At 41.3% G+C, this 17,987-nt stretch overlaps 3 protein-coding genes across 5 annotated transcripts; 1 reads left to right on the top strand and 2 right to left on the bottom strand.

The window, feature by feature from the left end:
- Nucleotides 1–1,909: 1,909 nt before the first annotated feature.
- MGAT2 (alpha-1,6-mannosyl-glycoprotein 2-beta-N-acetylglucosaminyltransferase) lies at nucleotides 1,910–3,831 on the bottom strand. The gene is made up of 2 exons (XM_027065667.2): nucleotides 3,690–3,831; nucleotides 1,910–3,399 (listed from the first exon to the last, which is right to left on the bottom strand). The coding sequence occupies exon 2, from the start codon at nucleotides 3,343–3,345 to the stop codon at nucleotides 2,005–2,007; it is 1,341 nt and encodes a 446-aa protein (XP_026921468.1). The 5' UTR covers nucleotides 3,346–3,399; nucleotides 3,690–3,831; the 3' UTR covers nucleotides 1,910–2,004.
- A 67-nt stretch (nucleotides 3,832–3,898) lies between these two features.
- On the top strand, nucleotides 3,899–5,217 carry RPL36AL (ribosomal protein L36a like). Its single transcript, XM_015083302.3, has 2 exons — nucleotides 3,899–4,051; nucleotides 4,786–5,217. Exon 2 carries the CDS (start codon nucleotides 4,817–4,819, stop codon nucleotides 5,135–5,137), a length of 321 nt encoding a protein of 106 aa, XP_014938788.2. The 5' UTR covers nucleotides 3,899–4,051; nucleotides 4,786–4,816; the 3' UTR covers nucleotides 5,138–5,217.
- Nucleotides 5,218–6,541: 1,324 nt separating this feature from the next.
- On the bottom strand, nucleotides 6,542–17,540 carry LRR1 (leucine rich repeat protein 1). Of its 3 annotated transcripts, none has more exons than XM_053224439.1 (4): nucleotides 16,905–17,540; nucleotides 13,491–13,592; nucleotides 10,341–11,062; nucleotides 6,544–8,584 (listed from the first exon to the last, which is right to left on the bottom strand). In XM_053224439.1, the coding sequence occupies exons 1-4, from the start codon at nucleotides 17,205–17,207 to the stop codon at nucleotides 8,344–8,346; spliced, it is 1,368 nt and encodes a 455-aa protein (XP_053080414.1). In that variant the 5' UTR covers nucleotides 17,208–17,540; the 3' UTR covers nucleotides 6,544–8,343. The 3 variants fall into 3 exon arrangements, with proteins under 3 accessions (XP_026921463.1, XP_053080414.1, XP_014938793.2); XM_015083307.3 differs by having other exon boundaries at nucleotides 6,548–8,584; nucleotides 13,491–13,589; XM_027065662.2 differs by lacking the exon at nucleotides 13,491–13,592 and having other exon boundaries at nucleotides 6,542–8,584.
- Between the last annotated feature and the right edge of the window lie 447 nt (nucleotides 17,541–17,987).

Below are 17,987 nucleotides of genomic sequence, written 5' to 3'. Positions count from 1 at the left end.
TTTTGGAAGTTACTATTGCAGTATTAAGACATTTCTTGGTCTTACAGAATACATTTATGAATATTTTTAAAAGCTTTTAGGTAATCCCTACACCCAAACGTGGGGCTTGAATTGATAACCCCGATATTGAGAGTCACATACTCCAACTGATGCAGCCAGCCAGCCAGCCTACATTTACTAATACTAGAATAATAAAAAATCTGGGAATTTGTTCCCATAGGAAAACTGTCTTTGCTGTATTACATGGAAACAAAACAGCCAGTGGTTTCTAGTTAATTTTTCTTGCAATATCTCAAAAAGGGTAGCAGATAATGTATCTTAAATTATTAGTTTTGTGGAATAATATTTTTATTGGAGGTCAGGAGAAAATCCGAATAAATTTTTTCTCACAAAAATTTTTAATACAGCATGAATGTAGAAAGGATTTGATGATCTAATTGCTGACACCAAGGCCATGAGCTGATTTATCTATGTTTCAAAAAAAGATACTAATTCAAAGGTCTGGCCCTACCTTAGTCCTGGAAATTACCTAATCTCTTTAGTCCTTTGAACTGGGGAAAGTCAGATCAGAGCACCAAAAGGTAGTACAAAACCTGGCAATTCATCCTGATTTATATTTATAACCCCTCTAAAATCTGGAACCAGATTGGGCTATGAGGGTAATATAAAGGTAGCACATAAAGGAAGAGAACTATTTGGTCCACCTAAAATGACCGTACACATTTTTCCGCCATAATGACTTAATTTGATGAAATCATTTCAAAACTGTCCATTTAATACATAATTTCCCTGGGGTTGAAATGATGTCATATCTACACAGAAATTAATCTTTGAGTAATTTCTGGTTGAATGCAATTATATACTGTTAAGAGAAACTTCGACATTAAATATAGAATAAATTTTAAGCCTGTTTCCTATTATTGTGTGTGCCTTTTTAAAAAGTATGATTTCAGTTAAAGCCGGCACTAGAACATGTTTCACTGTAGCATGACTGAACTTTCTATCATTGCTGGTTCTCGAAAACAATTTAGGCTGTATTTCACTTACAAGGCAGTTTTTTATTGTTCATTGGCTATGCTTGGCTAATTTGAAAGCCAGTTTCTTCCAAAGGGAATGCATTGTCAAGAGTGGGGTTTTCTTTAATTCAAATGCAGTTGTATGATGTACAAAGGGTTCATACGAAGATATAATGCAAACTATAAAACTTCTAGAATGCCTTTACTTAATTTTGGTGTAAAGAGTAAACAAAATTTCTTCTACAAAATGATTAGGAACTTTTTTATGCAAAAATGAGTTATTTTATTTTGGCAGCACTAAAAGAAAAAAAAAAACCTACTGTATTTCTACATTGAGGTGAAAACAGTGTTTCAACTTTCTTATCAAATACATTCCAAAAGAAAGTGTGTTCTATGAAGGTTCCAAAGCACAGGCAAATCTTAACACAATAATACAGGAATCTGTAATACTGAAAATGTCTGTTCTGATAGGGTGTTTAACAAACATAACTTTTGAATTATAAAATCAGCGAAGCAAACCCTTCCTAGTAACCGTGTCGAGTGAAATTGGGCTTGCTCCATTAATACTCTAATGATTCTATTGTAATACTTTTTACTGTTATGACAATTTTAAATGAAGTTTGCTGTACTTAAAATAAGTTTTGAAAGTGGAAAAGTGTACAAAGTTCCAGATAAAAATATTAAGAGATGCAATTTAAATAAAATTTCTCTTTTCTTTTACCGGTTAACAATGATTACCTTTAGCTGATACAGATTGAACTTTAAAACCCAACTCCTGAAATGAAAACTTCTGTTTAAATTTTTGTCAGACAGAGAAGGAAAAGATTACTGTATTTGGACATCTTTTACAAGAATTGTTTTTTTGTTTTTGTTTTTTTGTATTAAAGCAGAAACCAGTTCCTAAACCCTTTTTATTCAATTGTTTATCCTGTTTGGACAAATATCAAAAATAGAAGACTGTCACTTTTGCTTTTGTAATTGTGATTTTTCACTGCAGTCTTCTATAACTTTTACAGAGTTCATGGTCCCTAATATCTCCCCACCCTCCATTTTTCCTAGGTGGGGAAATGGCTGCCACAAACTTCTCACTGATAGTTAGAGTGTCTGGAAACAAGTACTGTTTGTTATTATTTAAGAGTGACTCAATTTGGGCACTCTGGGTGGATGGTCTACAGGTTTTCTTGTGGTGCATACCACAGTCTCCAGCATGAAATATCCTAGGAACTTGAGGAACCAGCACTTTCCAGAATTTTGGAAGACAGGATACAGTTAAATATTGAAGAGTCCAGTCCCAGTTATAATCATCGTAAGTACAGAAAGTGTCTGTGCACTCAATCAACTTCTGATACGCATCCCGGGTCAAGGCTAGACCCATATTGTGCTCTGTGGATTTCCAAGTTTTCACGTCTACCTTGTCAGCAATGCCATGGAAACTGCGACTGGCCGTATAGGTCCCCAGGGAGAGAACATCACACTCAGGACACTCTTGCTGCTTTAACTTCCACATCTTTTTGAAGACATGGTAAAAGTCTGGGGCTAAGTAGTGATCCTCCTCTAGGAAAAGTATGAGGCCAGCATAGTCTCGAAGAACTTTGACCCTTTCCCATACAAAATGCAGCTTCCACCACCAATGGTGTTTGGTTTGGGAGAACTTGGCCTCTCTATAATGGCCAAAGGAGTCGGGATACTCAGCATTAATGCATCCCATCTTCAAAGCTGCATTCTTCTCCAGGTCTCGGGGGCAATCTCTGGGGTCGCTGCCTGGAAACTCGTTGGGGTACAACTGAATGCTGAAAGGAAAGAACACCTGCAGAACCGGACAGAAATCCACCCCAGCGATCAGTTGATTGATTTCTGTCGACCAGAAGTCATGGCTAAAGATGACGAGGACGCTGTCGATGCCCTGGGCTTTCCGGAGGGAGTCCAGCAGCAGTCTGAGGTAATCGGGCCGGTTATGCACCTGGACCACCAGCACCAGCTCTCGAGGGGTCCAGGAGCCGGCCTTATCTACATTCCTCAGCGTCTGGTCGAAGTTCAGCTGGTACACCAGGGACCTGTACCGCAGCGTCAGGTTGTCCGCCTCGGGCTGCGGGGCCGCGGGGACCAGCGGAGCCGCCGACTCGTTGGAGACCCGGCGGATGCCCACGGACACAGCCGAATGGTCCCCGCCCCGGCCGCCCGCACCTCGCGCGGGCTCGGCGTCCAGCAGCGGCGGGGCGAGGGCCTCGTTTTTCCTTTGTCGCCCATTGCTGCTCCAGAGGACGAAGCCGCAGGCGGCCACCACGAGCGTCAGGATCAGCACCTTCCGCTTGTAGATGCGGAACCTCATGGTCTCCAGGGCCGGGAGCGCTGGCGGGCGGGCGCGAAAAGGAGCTAGCGGCTTCTGCACAGAAGGGGCGGGCGGGTGGCGGCCGTCGCCTTGGCCTGAGGCAGTCGGAACTGGACCCCGCGGCTGCCCTAGCTAACTCATCCCGGGCCCCGGGGGTCCTGGGGCCCGAAGGGTCTCAGCTCCCCCGCGCCGCCCGGGCTCCACACATCCTCGCCTGGCAGCTGCAGCTCGGGCAGCGGCCCCGCGGCTAGGAGCCGCGGCTCGGCATCGCCTCGGTCCTCTCCATTCAGCAAGGGTCCCGGAAGAAGCCCCGCAGCGGCCCCACCGCACTCCCGTTTGGTTACCTGTGCCTCCAGCGGCCCTGCGTCCTCTGCGCTCTCATCCTTACACGGGCCCTACACCGCCAAGACCGAGCGACGCAGCCTCGCCCCACTCCGGCGGCGACCGTTCTGACAACCCGCGACTGGCCCGCGGAGCGCCGCGGCCCTCCGGCCCACACCCCTCCGGCCCGCCCCTTGGGCCCCTGGTTGGAGCTTCCCGGACGCGTCCGGGGACGCCAGGCCGCCGCTGCCTGCTGCCTATTGGCCTTTAGTACTGTCGCTCACGCACAGTTCCTGCTTCCGCCTCATTCCTCCCTTTCCTGTTAGGCGCGAGCGAGGCGAGGCGAGGCGAGGCGAGGCGAGCGTCGCGGACGCCGAATTTGCCGGTGAGCTAAGACGGTAGTGTAGCGTCTCAGCAGGAGCCTCCAGTGCTGGGAACCCGGGGATGGACAAGGCCCTTGTGGGAACTGGAGGGCGAGACCCGCTGCCTGGTTTGCTAGAGCTAAAGAACTGGCTTCTCCCTTTGGAAAGGGTCTCAGGAATGGCGGCTAGTGGGCCGGGAGGCACATATTAAGGACACGTCAGCCTTCAGGGCTGCTCTGACGGGTGGCTGTGCTTCTGAGAGGAAAAGTGAAACCGGACTGATTTGGTTCCCGGAGAAGGAGCGTAGGCGGGCCGTAGCCACTGTATCGCGCGCTGAACCGGGAATGCCCGGGCGCTAGAACGTGGGGGAAGAGGGTGCGAGGAAGAGCCGGAGGCTCTAGCTTTGGCCCTCTCTGAGAAAGAAAATTAGATAGACACCACTTCTTTTCTTTTGGGGTAGCCACAGTAAATTAAACTCCAAAGGAACTCGCTTTGTACGGGGAAACTGGCTCCTGAGCCCCCTGTGCTGCTGCATTGCATGCTAAGTTTTATTGAGGCTCATTCTATACATGCTCTGATAATTTAAGCATTCCAAAAGGTGTGCACTTTTCTGTGTAATTTATTCTTATATGAAATGAGTACTTGGTGGGTCTATACCTTAGTGATACATGTAATGCTGTAATGTTTTCCTGAAATTTTAAAACGTTTTATTCAAAATGTTTAACGTCTGCCGCTGTAATTTTAAATGTTTTACCAGTTTGAATCGTGCTGACAGCCCTGCTGCAAAGATGGTCAATGTTCCGAAAACCCGAAGGACTTTCTGTAAGAAGTGTGGAAAGCATCAGCCTCACAAAGTGACCCAGTATAAGAAGGGCAAGGATTCCCTGTATGCCCAGGGAAAGAGGCGCTACGATCGGAAGCAGAGTGGCTATGGTGGGCAGACAAAGCCAATTTTCCGGAAGAAGGCTAAAACCACAAAGAAGATTGTGCTGAGGCTTGAATGTGTCGAACCTAACTGCAGGTCCAAGAGGATGCTGGCCATTAAAAGATGCAAGCATTTTGAACTGGGAGGAGATAAGAAGAGAAAGGGCCAAGTGATCCAGTTCTAAGCTTTGGGATTCTTCTTTTCGTTGACGCTTGTAGCAACATTATCTGTATGAAAATAAATGCAGTAATATTTTTGCTCAAATATTCTGTGTTTTTTGAAATACAAATAGAATGACATATTTAATGTGATTCAAAATTAAGGAAATAACAGGAAATTTGTTGAACTAAGATTTATCCTCTTCTCAAATTTATTTAAATTTAGTTTCATAAGAATTGGAATATTGTTTATGTGTCTCTCACACACACACACATATAAAAAGACAGGAGTACCACATCCAGCTTTACAACTAGGTTATGGAACTCTATCAGGGAAAAAAACTCAGACCTTCTTTACCTTTTCTGGTCAATTTCAAATATGTTAGGCAAATTCATAATCATGATTGAAGAGCTCCTGGGAAAAGTCAAATCAGATTTTCAAAAAAAGTAAATGAGGAGGGTAAATTAAGCCTGTGTATAGCAGACTCAGTGGGGCAGAGTATCAAAGATGAGGGATAAAAAGAGTCGACTTTTTGCAAATTAGTGTCCAGTAAGGACCACTAGTCATATAGATATTTAAATTAAAAAGCAGTTCCTCAGTTAACACTAGCAGCTACATTTAGTGCTCAATAGCCACATGTGCTGAATGACTACTCTATTGGACAACAAAGATACAGAACATTTCCATTACGGTGTTTTTGGATGGCATGGTTTTTAGACTGGTCCTGAATGTAAGGCAGGAGTTAAAAACTGACTTCTAACTGCAAAATGTTCTGAAGCTAGTGAAGAACCATGAGTCCATAATAGCATGGACTGCTTTTTGAATCTTTTAGAAGCTACTCTGGGAGGTATTCAAATGTTACAACTTGGTTATTGGGAGGTATGAGGAAGCAAGCAGTTACTACTGAAAATAGAATGGAAGGCTGAAACTCAAACAAGTGAACCTTATAACCCATGAAAAGCAAAAAAAAAAAAAAAAAAGTATCAAAAGGAGAAATAAACTGACAAAGGGTATGGGTTATGAGAAGACAAATTCTGCATTCTGTACAAGAATTTTAAGTTGGCCAAGATAGTTGCATGGGATGGCTTTTAGATGAGTAAAGATGCAAAGACAAAGGGCTAGGGTGTAGGAGTAACGGATGGCTAGCACTTAGTCCCAACACAGACACATCTGCATTTGTTATTGAAGGAGCTTTTTCTTCAAGAACATGTAAAAATCAGATACAAGTTAAATATGTCACAATACATTTTTTAAAGAACTATATTTTAAAGTAGTTACCTAACCTGGGTAATTCCTCGCCATTTTGTTCAGAAAAACTAAGATCTTATACTTACAGAATTCTTGGTTTTAAAGAGGAAAAGTGAATTAACTTTAGAAGGCAGTATAAAGCCTGGACTTAAAATCTGATCTGGGTTTATGATACTGACCTCCTAGGGTAATTTGTGAGGATTAAATAAAATTATGTAAAACACTTGTGACAAATACTTTGCTAAATGGCAGCTCTTTTTATGTAAGCCATGTTTGCATTATATATATGATTTTTTAAAATCAAAAACCAGAATATAGAAATTTTTGCAGGAAGAATTTAATTGACCACAAGCAATACAAATTTAAGGTCACCCAAAGAATTATGGCTCTGGACCAAAGCATTTGCTCTGAGAAGAAACCATATTTTGGAGATCATATACATAAAGCTTTAATAAAAATCTTCTAATATTTAGGGGTGCCTGGGTAGCTCAGTCAGTTAAGGATCTGACTTTGGCTCAGGTCATATCTCACGGTCCATGAGTTTGGTCCCGGTGTGAGGCTCTCTGCTGACAGCTTGGAGCCTGGAGCTGCTTTGGATTGTGTCCCCCTCTCTCTCAAAGGTAAACATTTTTTAAAAATTCCTTAAAAATATTGTAACATTTAAAACAGTATTTACTCAATGCTTGTATTTTCAAAAAAGTAAGATGCTCCAAATATTTTAGGAAGACAGAGGAAATAGTTACCTAAAGCCATAAGAAACAGTCTTACACAGACTCAACCTGTAACTGCAGGCCTAGAACAAAAATGATATGCTAACACTAGGGAGGGTCTTCTCCAGTAACTTTTACTCTTTCACCTCTTTTGTTCCCAGAAACCAGTTATGAGGCTGATTTGAAAAAGGGCAGTGCAAATGTATAGAATGGAGTTCTACTAATTCCATTTTCCACATCTCTTTCAAGCAGCTACATTTTATATTTCCTCTAACCTAGTTAAAATTCTGATCATAGTTCAGCTGGTGTATCGCCACCACTTTTTAAAGTAAAAACTTGAAAATATTGGGGCACCTGGGTGGCTCAGTTGGTTAAGCATCTGACTTCGGCTCAGGTCCTAATCTCATGGTTTATGGGTTCGAGCCCTGCATCTGTGCTGACAGCTCAGATCCTGGACCCTGCTTTGGATTCTGTGCCTCCCTCTCTCTCTGTTCCTCCCCCACTTATGCTCTGTCTCTCTCTCTCTCTCTCTCTCAAAAATAAACAAACATTAAAAAAATATTTTTTTAACTTGAAAATATTAAGTAACTAAAATAATAATCAGAAAACGAACAACCCTCAAATATAGGATGTAATCAGTAAAAAGCAATTTTATGTTCTTCCCACCCAACCCTAAAATCCTGTTCCAACTCTAAAAGTTACAAAAGTCACAACAAAGATTATGTGATTAACATTATAAAACTTATAAAAGCTGAAGCCTGCTTATCCCAAAGCAACTCCAACTTTATGCTTGGTGAATATAGAATTCCAGATGTAGAATAATATACCTGAAAAACAAAGTTTCACAGCAAACAAGTTTTCACTAAAACTTAGACTCTATTAGTCCTCCAACATATATTTTCTGTATACAGAAAGTCAATTTCTTTAATTGAAATTCAAGAAGGAAACTGGTAAGAAAATTCTATGACCAGAGTGATAGGGATCAATATCTGTTTAACATTAAAAGATAGCCCTACAACCCATTCTGGAAACACTAGGCTGATATCAACACAAGTGAAATAAACTGAAAAAAGTCTACTTTCACAGTAAAATTATAGGTTTTAATGAAATTAAGGTTTTACAGTCAAATGATTGAAAATGTTAGAGTAACACATTCCTGCCCTCAAGTAAGTATACAAAAAGCTTCCCTTTCTCTAATTTGACACTATTAAACCATAAATGAATCCCAAGGTGATCTGTAACTAAATGGAATTTGTTTTTGTGTTATCACCAGTTACTTTAACATATCACAGGAATTTACGTAACAGGCTAGAGAACAGAAGTAAGAGATAATAGGTGCTTCAGTACCACCCATATTATCCACTAAGACCACAGTGTGAGCAACAGAGTGTAGATTCATGGTAGTAGTTCCCTGAATAAAACAGCTTAGACAGAATCTTCCACAGACACAGGTTTTAGCAGTATCCAAATCTTGGCAAAGATGAAAAGGAATGATATGAGAGCCATATGGAATCCTATTAGAAAAAAAAAAAAGTTGAAAAAATATTTAGCATGTTACTAGATTCAGAACTTCATGTATTAGGTCATGAATTACCGGATACTGAATTATAACCATGGAAAAATAAGATTACTCTATTAAGTGACTCAGTATATTGTTCTTTCTTCCAAACTGTTAAGAATGGGGAAAACACCATATGGCATATTGTAAACCTAAGAGTATCTATACTACTCCATAAAGTATCTTTTAGCACTGTCACCTAATACCATAACCCATGGAATAGTATGAAGAAATCTACATTGTATTATCAGTATAACATGATCATTTAAAGCTACGGCTCTAGTATACAATTCTCATTATGGCAATGGGAGAATTATTGAGTTCTATCTGTGAAGAAACATTTATTTAAATAAATCCAAATACTCTCCTAGGCATCAACTGTTTAAAAGGGAATTTTAAACTGTGAAACAGATTTAAAACATATATTGTTTCAGGTATTTTTACTTTACTGGTTGAGCAAGTGCTGACCTCACCTTGCTTAAATCACTTACTTGCTATTAAAATCAAGTCAAACTCAAAAACCCGAAAAAGTCAAACTCTTTTACCCTCATCTCCGAGACACTGTTTTGCCTGCCCACTGCCCAACTCCTGACTCAACCATGCCCCAAGTCACTTTGTCTGTCTTCCAGTCTTTTCTTTGTTCTCTAGTCCCTAGCCTAGGCTGGCACATAATAGGTGTTCATATTTTTTCAACAAATAAATAAAACCTACTCTATAATTTAAACTGGAGTTCAAAACCCTATCAGGAAAAGTCTGAAAAGATACATATCAAATTAAAAAGTTTGCATTTCATAGGGATTTGGGACTGGTCTTGTTGGCAATTCATTTTTTTTCACATGTACCAGTTTGTTCCTTCTATAAATAACAATTTTTTAAAAAACTAAGAAGTGTCTACCACATGTGTATATTAACCTGTTTCAAGCTACTAGTTATACCCTAAGGAAAGAGGTAATAGTGTAATACTGTTAAGAACTGTATTTTCTATCTAACATAATTTAAATTCCCACATATTTTTCTAATAGACCATAAGTTTATGTTTGTAACCAGTAGTGAAGACAAGTTACCAAAGGCTAGATAATAGGCATTATTCTCATAGCTTTGGATCTGTATCCTTTTTATAACAAGTGGGCTGAAAACACTTGATAAATACAAGTGACGGGATAGATAGAAAGAAGTAAAGGGGCGCCTGGGTGGCTCAGTCGGTTAAGTGCTCGACTTTGGCTCAGGTCATGATCTCACGGTTCATGGGTTCGAGCCCCATGTCAGGCTCTGTCTGTGCTGACAACTCAGAGCCTCCAGCCTGTTTCAGATCCTGTGTCTCCCTCTCTCTGCCCCTCCTGCACTCACACTCTGTCTGTCTCAAAAATAAACATTAAAAAAAAATTAATGCCAGATAATAAATCCTATAACCAAAAAGTCAAGCAATGAAAGGGGGTGGCGATAAAACTTTAGATAGGGCGGTCAGGAAAGGCCTTTCTGGGTGTCACTTGGTTAAAGAACTAAATGAAGTGAGAAAGTGAGCTATGGAACTTTCTGGAAGAAAGGCATTCCAAGTAGAGTTAAGGAGCAGCAAGAAGGCCACTGGAGCAAGATGTCAGACTGTGCACAGCACTGTAAACTATGTTAAAGCCTATGACTATTACAATGAGGATGATGAGAATACCAGACTCTTATCAGAGGTACTGCATTTTATGACTATTAAAAAGTCTTACCTATTATATAACATGGCTCGTGCAGAGGATTCCAATAAAGTTAATGGCGTTTGCAGCATTATAACTGGAAGGGCTTTTGGTTGTTCAAAAGTATTTCCAAAAAGATCCAAGTACTCAAGGGATAAATTTTGAAATTCACTAGGCAAAAATGGAAGCTTATTTCGAGCAGCTGACAAAAAACGCAGGTTTGTCAATTGTCCCATCTTGAAAGGAAATCGAATCAATTCATTATCATCAAGTTTTAAATCTGTAAGTTCTCGGAGCTGACAAAACTGCACAGGGAGCGCCTTAATTTTGTTCTTGCTGAGATCCAAACTACGAAGTGACTTCTGGAGTGTAGACTGACACAAAGCTACACTAAATGATTCCAAGTGATTGTCACTCAAGTTAAGTTCTTGAAGATGGATGAGGTCTCCAACTGTAGCTGGAAGCTTTTTTATATGGTTGTGACTCAAGTCTAATTTCCTAAGGTTTTTTAAGCAAAGCATACGCATATCAACTCGGACAAGCCCACAGTAAGAAGTCTGAAGATGTTCCAGAGAATATGGGAAGTTCTTGCTTAGAGGATAGTCCTTTTTGGATGTGATAACCATTTTAGTTTTAAATTTTTCAAATTCTGAAGTCTTCACTGGTGTGAAGGTTGAAAGTGGTACCTCAATATTACAACCTCTGTGAGCGAGTCTCACAGCTGACAGGAAACTCTTTAAGCTGCTGGAATTGGCCTGAATAAATAAAAATAAGTTGTACAATTATAAATTCCATTTTAGATAATACATGCATGCTAATTTACCCTATAACAAATTCTATAAAGTGATACATGCAAATGATGGACTCATTTCTTGAAAATGGCCGTAAAAATAAATTTTTTACTATTTTGATAAATTTCAATATAGACACAAAACAATTTGAAAGCTTTTGAAAAAATATGTTGAGAGACATACTCTAAATTTAAACCATTCAAAAGGGAATCAAAAGAGTATAAAATAAGACAGGAATACATGAAAAGATTCCACTTAAGACTTGGGTTTATCATGAACTGAGGCAAATCTCCAGTGCCTCTGACATAGATTGAGATGGTGCTGTGCACTGCAAAATACCCAAGGCTGCCATTCACAAAGACTTGGAATTATGAAAAGCAATGGTCCTCTCAAAAGCAGGGCCAAATGGCACTGTAAGAAGTGCTGGAAAACAACAAGAGCAAGACAGATTGCTTCCAGCTGGACAGAAAAATCACTATTAAAGTGGTATGGGAACTAAGTTCTCAACAGAAATATCTAATGTTTGCAGGACATTTCAGAAGTTTCCTAAAGTTTACATGTGAAGGACTGGTAACTTGCAGCAAGTTTGAGGAATAGTACGTGATCCTATTTAGTTGGAATGTGGGAGCTTTGTAGAGGTGTAAAAAACTAGAAATGCAGTGTGGAGATGGTATAGATGAACCTGATACCATGATGAGGAGGATGGAATGATCAGACTGTGGAAATCTTTTAAGAACTTGGAACAGGAGAATTACATGAGAAAAGCTAAATATTATTTCAGCAGCAATATACACAGTGAAGTAGTGTGAGTGAAGTCTGGAGACCTGGGTCAAGTAGGTCTGGTACAGGGTACCAGCTTAAGGATTTGGGAGTTTATATAAATAAAGACTGAGTTACGAGAATGGAAAGCAGGTATGGTAAAGAATAGGCAGAAGATTAGAATAAAGCCTTTAATTGGGGATAGAAAAAAAAGATACCAGAGATAGGAAACAAAGGAGTGGCTAAGAAAACCAAGAGTAACCAGGATAGTGTCCTGCCAGATGCCAAGAAAGGAAAGTTTTATTAAGGGAGTGGTCATCAGTGTCGAAATCTACAGACCTCAAAATAATGGCAATGTGATTGAAAAAAAGGAAGGAGACCAGTGATCTCTGAGACAGTTTTGATAAACCACTGAAAACAAAGGTCAAAAGGCAGTATGTGGAGGCAATGGATTTAACCTTGTCTTTGGGAAATTTGTCTATTCTATTTTGATTGGTTAGACCTCAGCTTTTTTTAGGTAGAAGGAAAAGTTAGTAGGAGAAGCTGAATATCAAGAGAAAATGAAAAACTGTAAGAACAGGAGAAGTAGAACAAAATGTTTCCATTCAATACAAATACCTTAAATAGTCATTAAACTCTATTGTTTACAAACCACTTTGCTTTGGATTAAGGATAATGAAAGGCTGAATAAGACATTGCTTCTACTCTCTGTGAGGGGGTGGGGAGAGGAAAAGGGGATAGGGCACAGTAAAGTTTTATTTTAATGGTTTAAGTATTTTTAAAAATTATAATAAATAAAATACCCCCAGAATGGAGGGGCCTGAATGGCTTAGTCAGTTGTGCGTCTAACTGGCTCAGGTCGCAGTCTCATGGTTTTGAGTTCGAGCCCCACCTCATGCTCTGCACTGACAGCAAAGAGCCTGCTTCAGATTGTTTGTCTCTCTCAAAATAAATAAACATTAAAAAAAAAAAATACCCCTCAAATGGTTCTAATTGCATTTTTTTTTTTTACACCAAATTTGATCTGTAATGGGTGACTTTGCTGGCAAATGTAGCCGTGTGCCACTGGCTTTATAGAATTCTATTCTAGGAACACCCTAAGGGTCCATCTGGAGCACGGAAGTAAGCCATTTTCCTTCCTCCTAATCCTGTCGCCTTAGCAGGCTGACTCTACACTGTTAGAGCCATGCCAGCATACCAGAGAAACTGTGTATGTGTCTGGTGAGTTTTTGAATTCCACCACAGACCTGCCACGGCTTCTTCAAACACACCTGCCAAGTGTACATCCCTATTCAGTTGTGTGGGATATTGAGGATCCTCAAATAGTCTCTTCTTTAAAGAAAATACAGCCAACCAACCTAATTGCTATGTTTTTTAAACAATCTTTTAAGTTTATTTTCATTTATTATTATACTTATTTACATTTATTTATTTAGAGAGAGATAGAGAGCAATTAGGGGAGGGACAGAGAGAGAGGGAGACAGAATCCCAAGTAGCCTCTTCACTTTCAGCACAGAGCCCAATCAGGGGCTCAAACTCACAAACTGTGAGATCAAGACTGAACTGAAATCAAGAGTCAGATGCTTAACTGAGCTGCCCAGTTGCCCCTTTAATCGTGTTTGTAATACCATACCTTACTTAAACAGATATCCACAGGAGGCTCCTTTAACCGAACAGTAGCTTTCCCCTCATCCATAAATTTGGTGAAGAATTGCTCAATGTTCTCCTTTAGCTGCTTAAAACCAATGAGAAAAAAGGACAAAATCTGGTATTGTTATTAAGTAATATTTATTACAATTAGAATATGCCAGTCACTTTCCCAGGCTTTTACTCCTTAAGTCTGCATGTTTTGTTGCTTTAAGTTTTAGTTTTTATTTCTGTGGGCTTTTTTAGCATTTGGGTAGCTACATTTCTTATCTAGCTTCTGGTAGATACTGCTGTTAGATCAGTCCAGTAACTCTTTCCTGTGACTCCCATTTGGGAGAATACTCCTCTTCTCCCATTCTAACTATGTGGCTGTAGAAGTTGTCAGTAGTTACTTGCCTTCTTAACTTCAGTCCATTAGTCTTAGGTGGACACACCTCCCACAAGACTATAAACGCCATGAAAGCAGGAATCATGTCTCCTTTGTTCACTATTGTAATCACGGAGCTACAACAGTGACTGACACATAATAGGTGCTCAAAAATTTTTAATGACTGATGTTTCTGTTTTAGACTTCAACAACAATGTATTATTGAGAAGCCACTCTGTACCATGTACTATGGTGGGGGCTGAAACAACAGTTTTGAATAAGACCAACATAGTAATTATGTTTATAAAGTTGTCAGTCTAATGAGAGACAATTATTAAGTAGGTAGTTACAAGCATAACAAATATTAAGATAAGGGAAGTATAGACTGCTCTAAGATCTTATGTAGCAAAGGAATATGAAAGTGACCTTAAAGATGAGAACTGAAGGATTAGGAGATGTGGGCAAATGAAGATAGTGGGAGAAGAGAGAGAGAATAGCATACCAATAAAGAAAAATGTGTGCAAAGCCTTCAAGGCAAGAGGGCTTGGCAGCTCCAAGGAGGTGAAAGAAGTATGGCTGAAGGATCCAGGAAAAAGAGGCAGGTGAGTCAGGAAAGGCAAACAGGGATTGCATGGTGAAAAATTTTGCAGACCATGTCAAGAATTTTGGATTTTATTCTGAAAATGATATCTACTGAGTGACTTGAAGCTGGGAACATAGTTACACCTACGTTAAAAAAAAAAAAAAAATCTTTATTTACTTTGAGAGAGAGGGGTGGGGGGAAATCCCAAGCTGGCTCTGTGCTATCAGCTTGGTGGGGCTTGGTCTCACAAACCATGAGATCATCCCCTGAGCCAAAATCAAGAGTTGGATGCTTAACCTAGTGGGCCACCCAGGCATCCTAGACCTGGGATTTGGGAAGTTCCCTTTAACCACAGTGTAAGAATGAACTTTGGGAGAGGGGAGAATGGGATGAGGTTGGTAGAGACATAGGGATATCTTTTAAGAGACCTAGCCAGACAAGGGATTCTGGTGGTTTCGACTGCAGCTGGGATGGAAGGAGGTATGAAAATCTGAAAGAATCCTAGGAAGTAGAATTGTAAGGATTCAATAATATATTACATGTGAGGATGCATCTTTTAAGAGACTAGCCAGACAAGGGATTCTGGTGGTTTAGACTGCAGCTGGGATGGAAGGAGGTATGAAAATCTGAAAGGGTCCTAGGAGGTAGAATTTTAAGGATTCAAAAATATATTACATGGGGATGCAAAAACCTTAAGGTTTCTGGATAGAGCAGAATATTTAATGAGTTGCAGAACATGATCAGAAAAGTAGGTTTCGGGGTGGCAAAGAAAATTAACTTTTAGATATTTTGAGTTTGAAATGCTACAACACATCCAAGTGAAGATTTCCAACTAAGATTCAAGTTGCAAGTTAAGGGAGAGGACTAGCTAAAGATACAGATTTGCAAATCACAGTGAGATAGGCAGCAGCTGAATCATGGGGCAGAAAAGTTGGTATAAGAAAGATCCCCAAGGTACTTCCCACACTTAGCACTAATACCTAGTCTTCAAGGCCCAGGACCAACACCACTTTAATTCATCCAAGAAATGTTTATTGGGCACCTACTATGTCCCAAACCCTGTGGCACCACCTCTTCTACAAAACTTTCTCAAGCCCCTATAATCAGAATTCATTTCGTTTTTTGATTCTGCTCTACTTCTACCTTTATTATAGCACTTACATAGTCCACCTTGTAATGTAAGCACTGGTTTCTATTTCCTTTCTAGTGTTGGAAGGACAGTGACCAAATCAAGTCTTCAACTCACTGTTCACAATAAAATTCTGATTAAGGTTACCACCTGCAATTATTAATGCAGAAGTTTTAAGGGCGATCATTACAGACTTAAAATAGAACCTGAACTGATCATGAAAGAGGGTTTGGGGAAGATAATGGAAGAAAAAAAAAGGGAGACCCAATTCTTGCTATGAGCTTGCTTGTCACCTTACAGTTTTCTAACCTATAGAATATTGGGTAATTGCTAAAGTCCTTTCAAGTTGAAAATTTTATAGGAGTTGATTCCACGAAGAGGGGGAAATTACACTTTCAACTGCTTATATCAAATGTTAAGTGTCTCTGAATGAGATGGTAATGCCCCCTCTCCTCAACCTCTGAGTATACACTGTGGAATACAACACTAAGGGAAATAATTCTAGAAACTGTATAAAGTCCAGTGAAGAGTCAGATGCAAGGGTGGGAGATGACTTGCCCCCTCGACTTTATTTACAGTAGACACAAGGGTATTTCAGTCATTCTGACAAAATAACATAGTACCTGGTGAAATGAGGGAAAAAGGATCTTATAAAACCTGTGCTTTGGAAATTCTATTTCAACTTTCAACAGCTTCTAGAGTTTACTACTGCTAGACAGATGAGAAAAAGCCCTGGTCCTAGAAAGTCAAGTCTTAGGAAATAAAACATTTGAAGGAAGGAAGGAAAAGGAAAGGAAAAGAAAGATGCAGTGAGCAATAACATTAGTATAAATATCAAGATGCAACCCAAAGCACTACTGCTTTACTACTGTACTAATCTGGTCTAGCGATCCTGGATACTATCCTTCATCACTTAAAGCCTTAAAAAAAAAAAAAAGCTAGCGAATATACCATGGAAGAAAATAATTTATTGAACAAAAGTGCAATTATTTTACTGTTCCCCCAAAGTGGATTGCTATTCCATTTAAAGATTAGTTTCATGCAGGCCGAATTTCCAGAGGCTTTAAGACAGCAGGGATGCCACCTACTGCTAAACAGAAACGCTGTCAATTTGAAGCCAAAGAAACGGGAAAGAAAAATAAGGAGAAGGTGCGCTCTCAAAAGCTTTCCTCTTTCGGGTCCACAGGGAGACGCCCAGGACTGGGCGTGGTGATGGGGCGCTGGTACCCCACAGACAGGCTCCAGCCTCTGGAACGCGCGAGGCTCGAAGGGGAAGAGCTCGGGGCTGACTCCCGAGGCAGGGCCTGTTCGGTCCACGCACCTCATAGCGGGTCCCGCGCTTGTCCCTCAGGGTGCAGATGACCAGGCAGGTAGGGAGCGGGCCGCCTCGCTCGCCTCCAGCCTGAGGCCGCGGCCGACTCCCGGGCGTCTGCTGACAGAGGCTCAACACCGCCCGGATGCCCTTGCCCCGGTTCCTCATTCCCAAAGCCGGCAAGTGCCGACTGACTACCTCGACCTCGCAGTGCAGCTTCATTTTGAGCCAGCCGCGGCAAGAGCTCCACAACTCGGCTTTGAAATTGCCCCCTTCCCGCCGCGCAGCGCCGCCGCCGGGGTCCTCGAGCATGCGGGCTGTCCCCGGATATGCCTGCCTGCTCGGAGTGCCAACAGCTCGGGTTTTCTCAGTACAGTGGCTCTACGGGTCTGCGGGGAGGACGGCCTCCCCTTTCACTTGCAGGGCCGAGTCCTCACTGTGGTTGCGGGTCGGTGGAGCGCGGATACCAGCCCCTTGAGGACTTGGCTCGCATCTCCCGAGCCGGCGACTGGCGAGGCCGCAACGTCCTTTCCCGGGAACGCTTGCGGCTGGAGGCACAGGTGGTTATTGTTGGGGGCGGAGCTCTGTTTTCCGCGGTTCAACTTAACGCGTTTCCTGCACCTGTTGGGTCGCTAAACCGGTATTCCTGTGTTAAAAGGGAAAGTCCGCTTACCTATATAGCTTCGGAACTGGGGAGTTGCCCAATGCCAGCCGGGGCCAGCATGTCCCGGTGCTGATGGGCTGGTGTTTGTTTTGGTTTGGGTGGCTCCCCCCCGGAGGCAACACCTGCCACGTCAGAACGGAATTTGATAGGACAATATTTGACTTGGCAATTTCTGTTGAACAGGTTCCCGCTTTGTAACCGCTATTAGGTTGGATAGAGTGACTGGTTTAACATCTGACACTGGGAGAGACTATCCAGACCCTATAAATACCTCCGGCTCTACATTTCTTGGTGGAGGGAGGCGCCCGGGGCGCACATCTTATTTAAGGAGGCGCTCTCAAAAATGGCGTGTGCTTCCCTGAGAGCACAGTCCTTTCTCCTTAAATTTTGTGCCCTCGACGCCTCTCTCGCCTCATCCTAATCCCAGT

The sequence above is a fragment of the Acinonyx jubatus genome, chromosome B3, assembly GCF_027475565.1.
Source record: "Acinonyx jubatus isolate Ajub_Pintada_27869175 chromosome B3, VMU_Ajub_asm_v1.0, whole genome shotgun sequence".
Lineage (NCBI taxonomy): Eukaryota > Metazoa > Chordata > Mammalia > Carnivora > Felidae > Acinonyx > Acinonyx jubatus.
This window is presented reverse-complemented; position numbering and strand designations above follow the sequence as displayed.

Excerpts from the sequence above, each read along its gene's own strand:
- LRR1 (XM_053224439.1), bottom strand. The coding sequence starts at position 17,207 with ATGCTCGAGGACCCCGGCGGCGGCGCTGCGCGGCGGGAAGGGGGCAAT. Across the intron at positions 11,063-13,490 it reads TGGATATCTGTTTAAGTAAG|GCCAATTCCAGCAGCTTAAA; the intron begins GTATGGTATTAC and ends TTATTTATTCAG. Across the intron at positions 8,585-10,340 it reads CGAGCCATGTTATATAATAG|GATTCCATATGGCTCTCATA; the intron begins GTAAGACTTTTT and ends TTTTTCTAATAG.
- MGAT2 (XM_027065667.2), bottom strand. The coding sequence starts at position 3,345 with ATGAGGTTCCGCATCTACAAGCGGAAGGTGCTGATCCTGACGCTCGTG.
- RPL36AL (XM_015083302.3), top strand. The coding sequence starts at position 4,817 with ATGGTCAATGTTCCGAAAACCCGAAGGACTTTCTGTAAGAAGTGTGGA.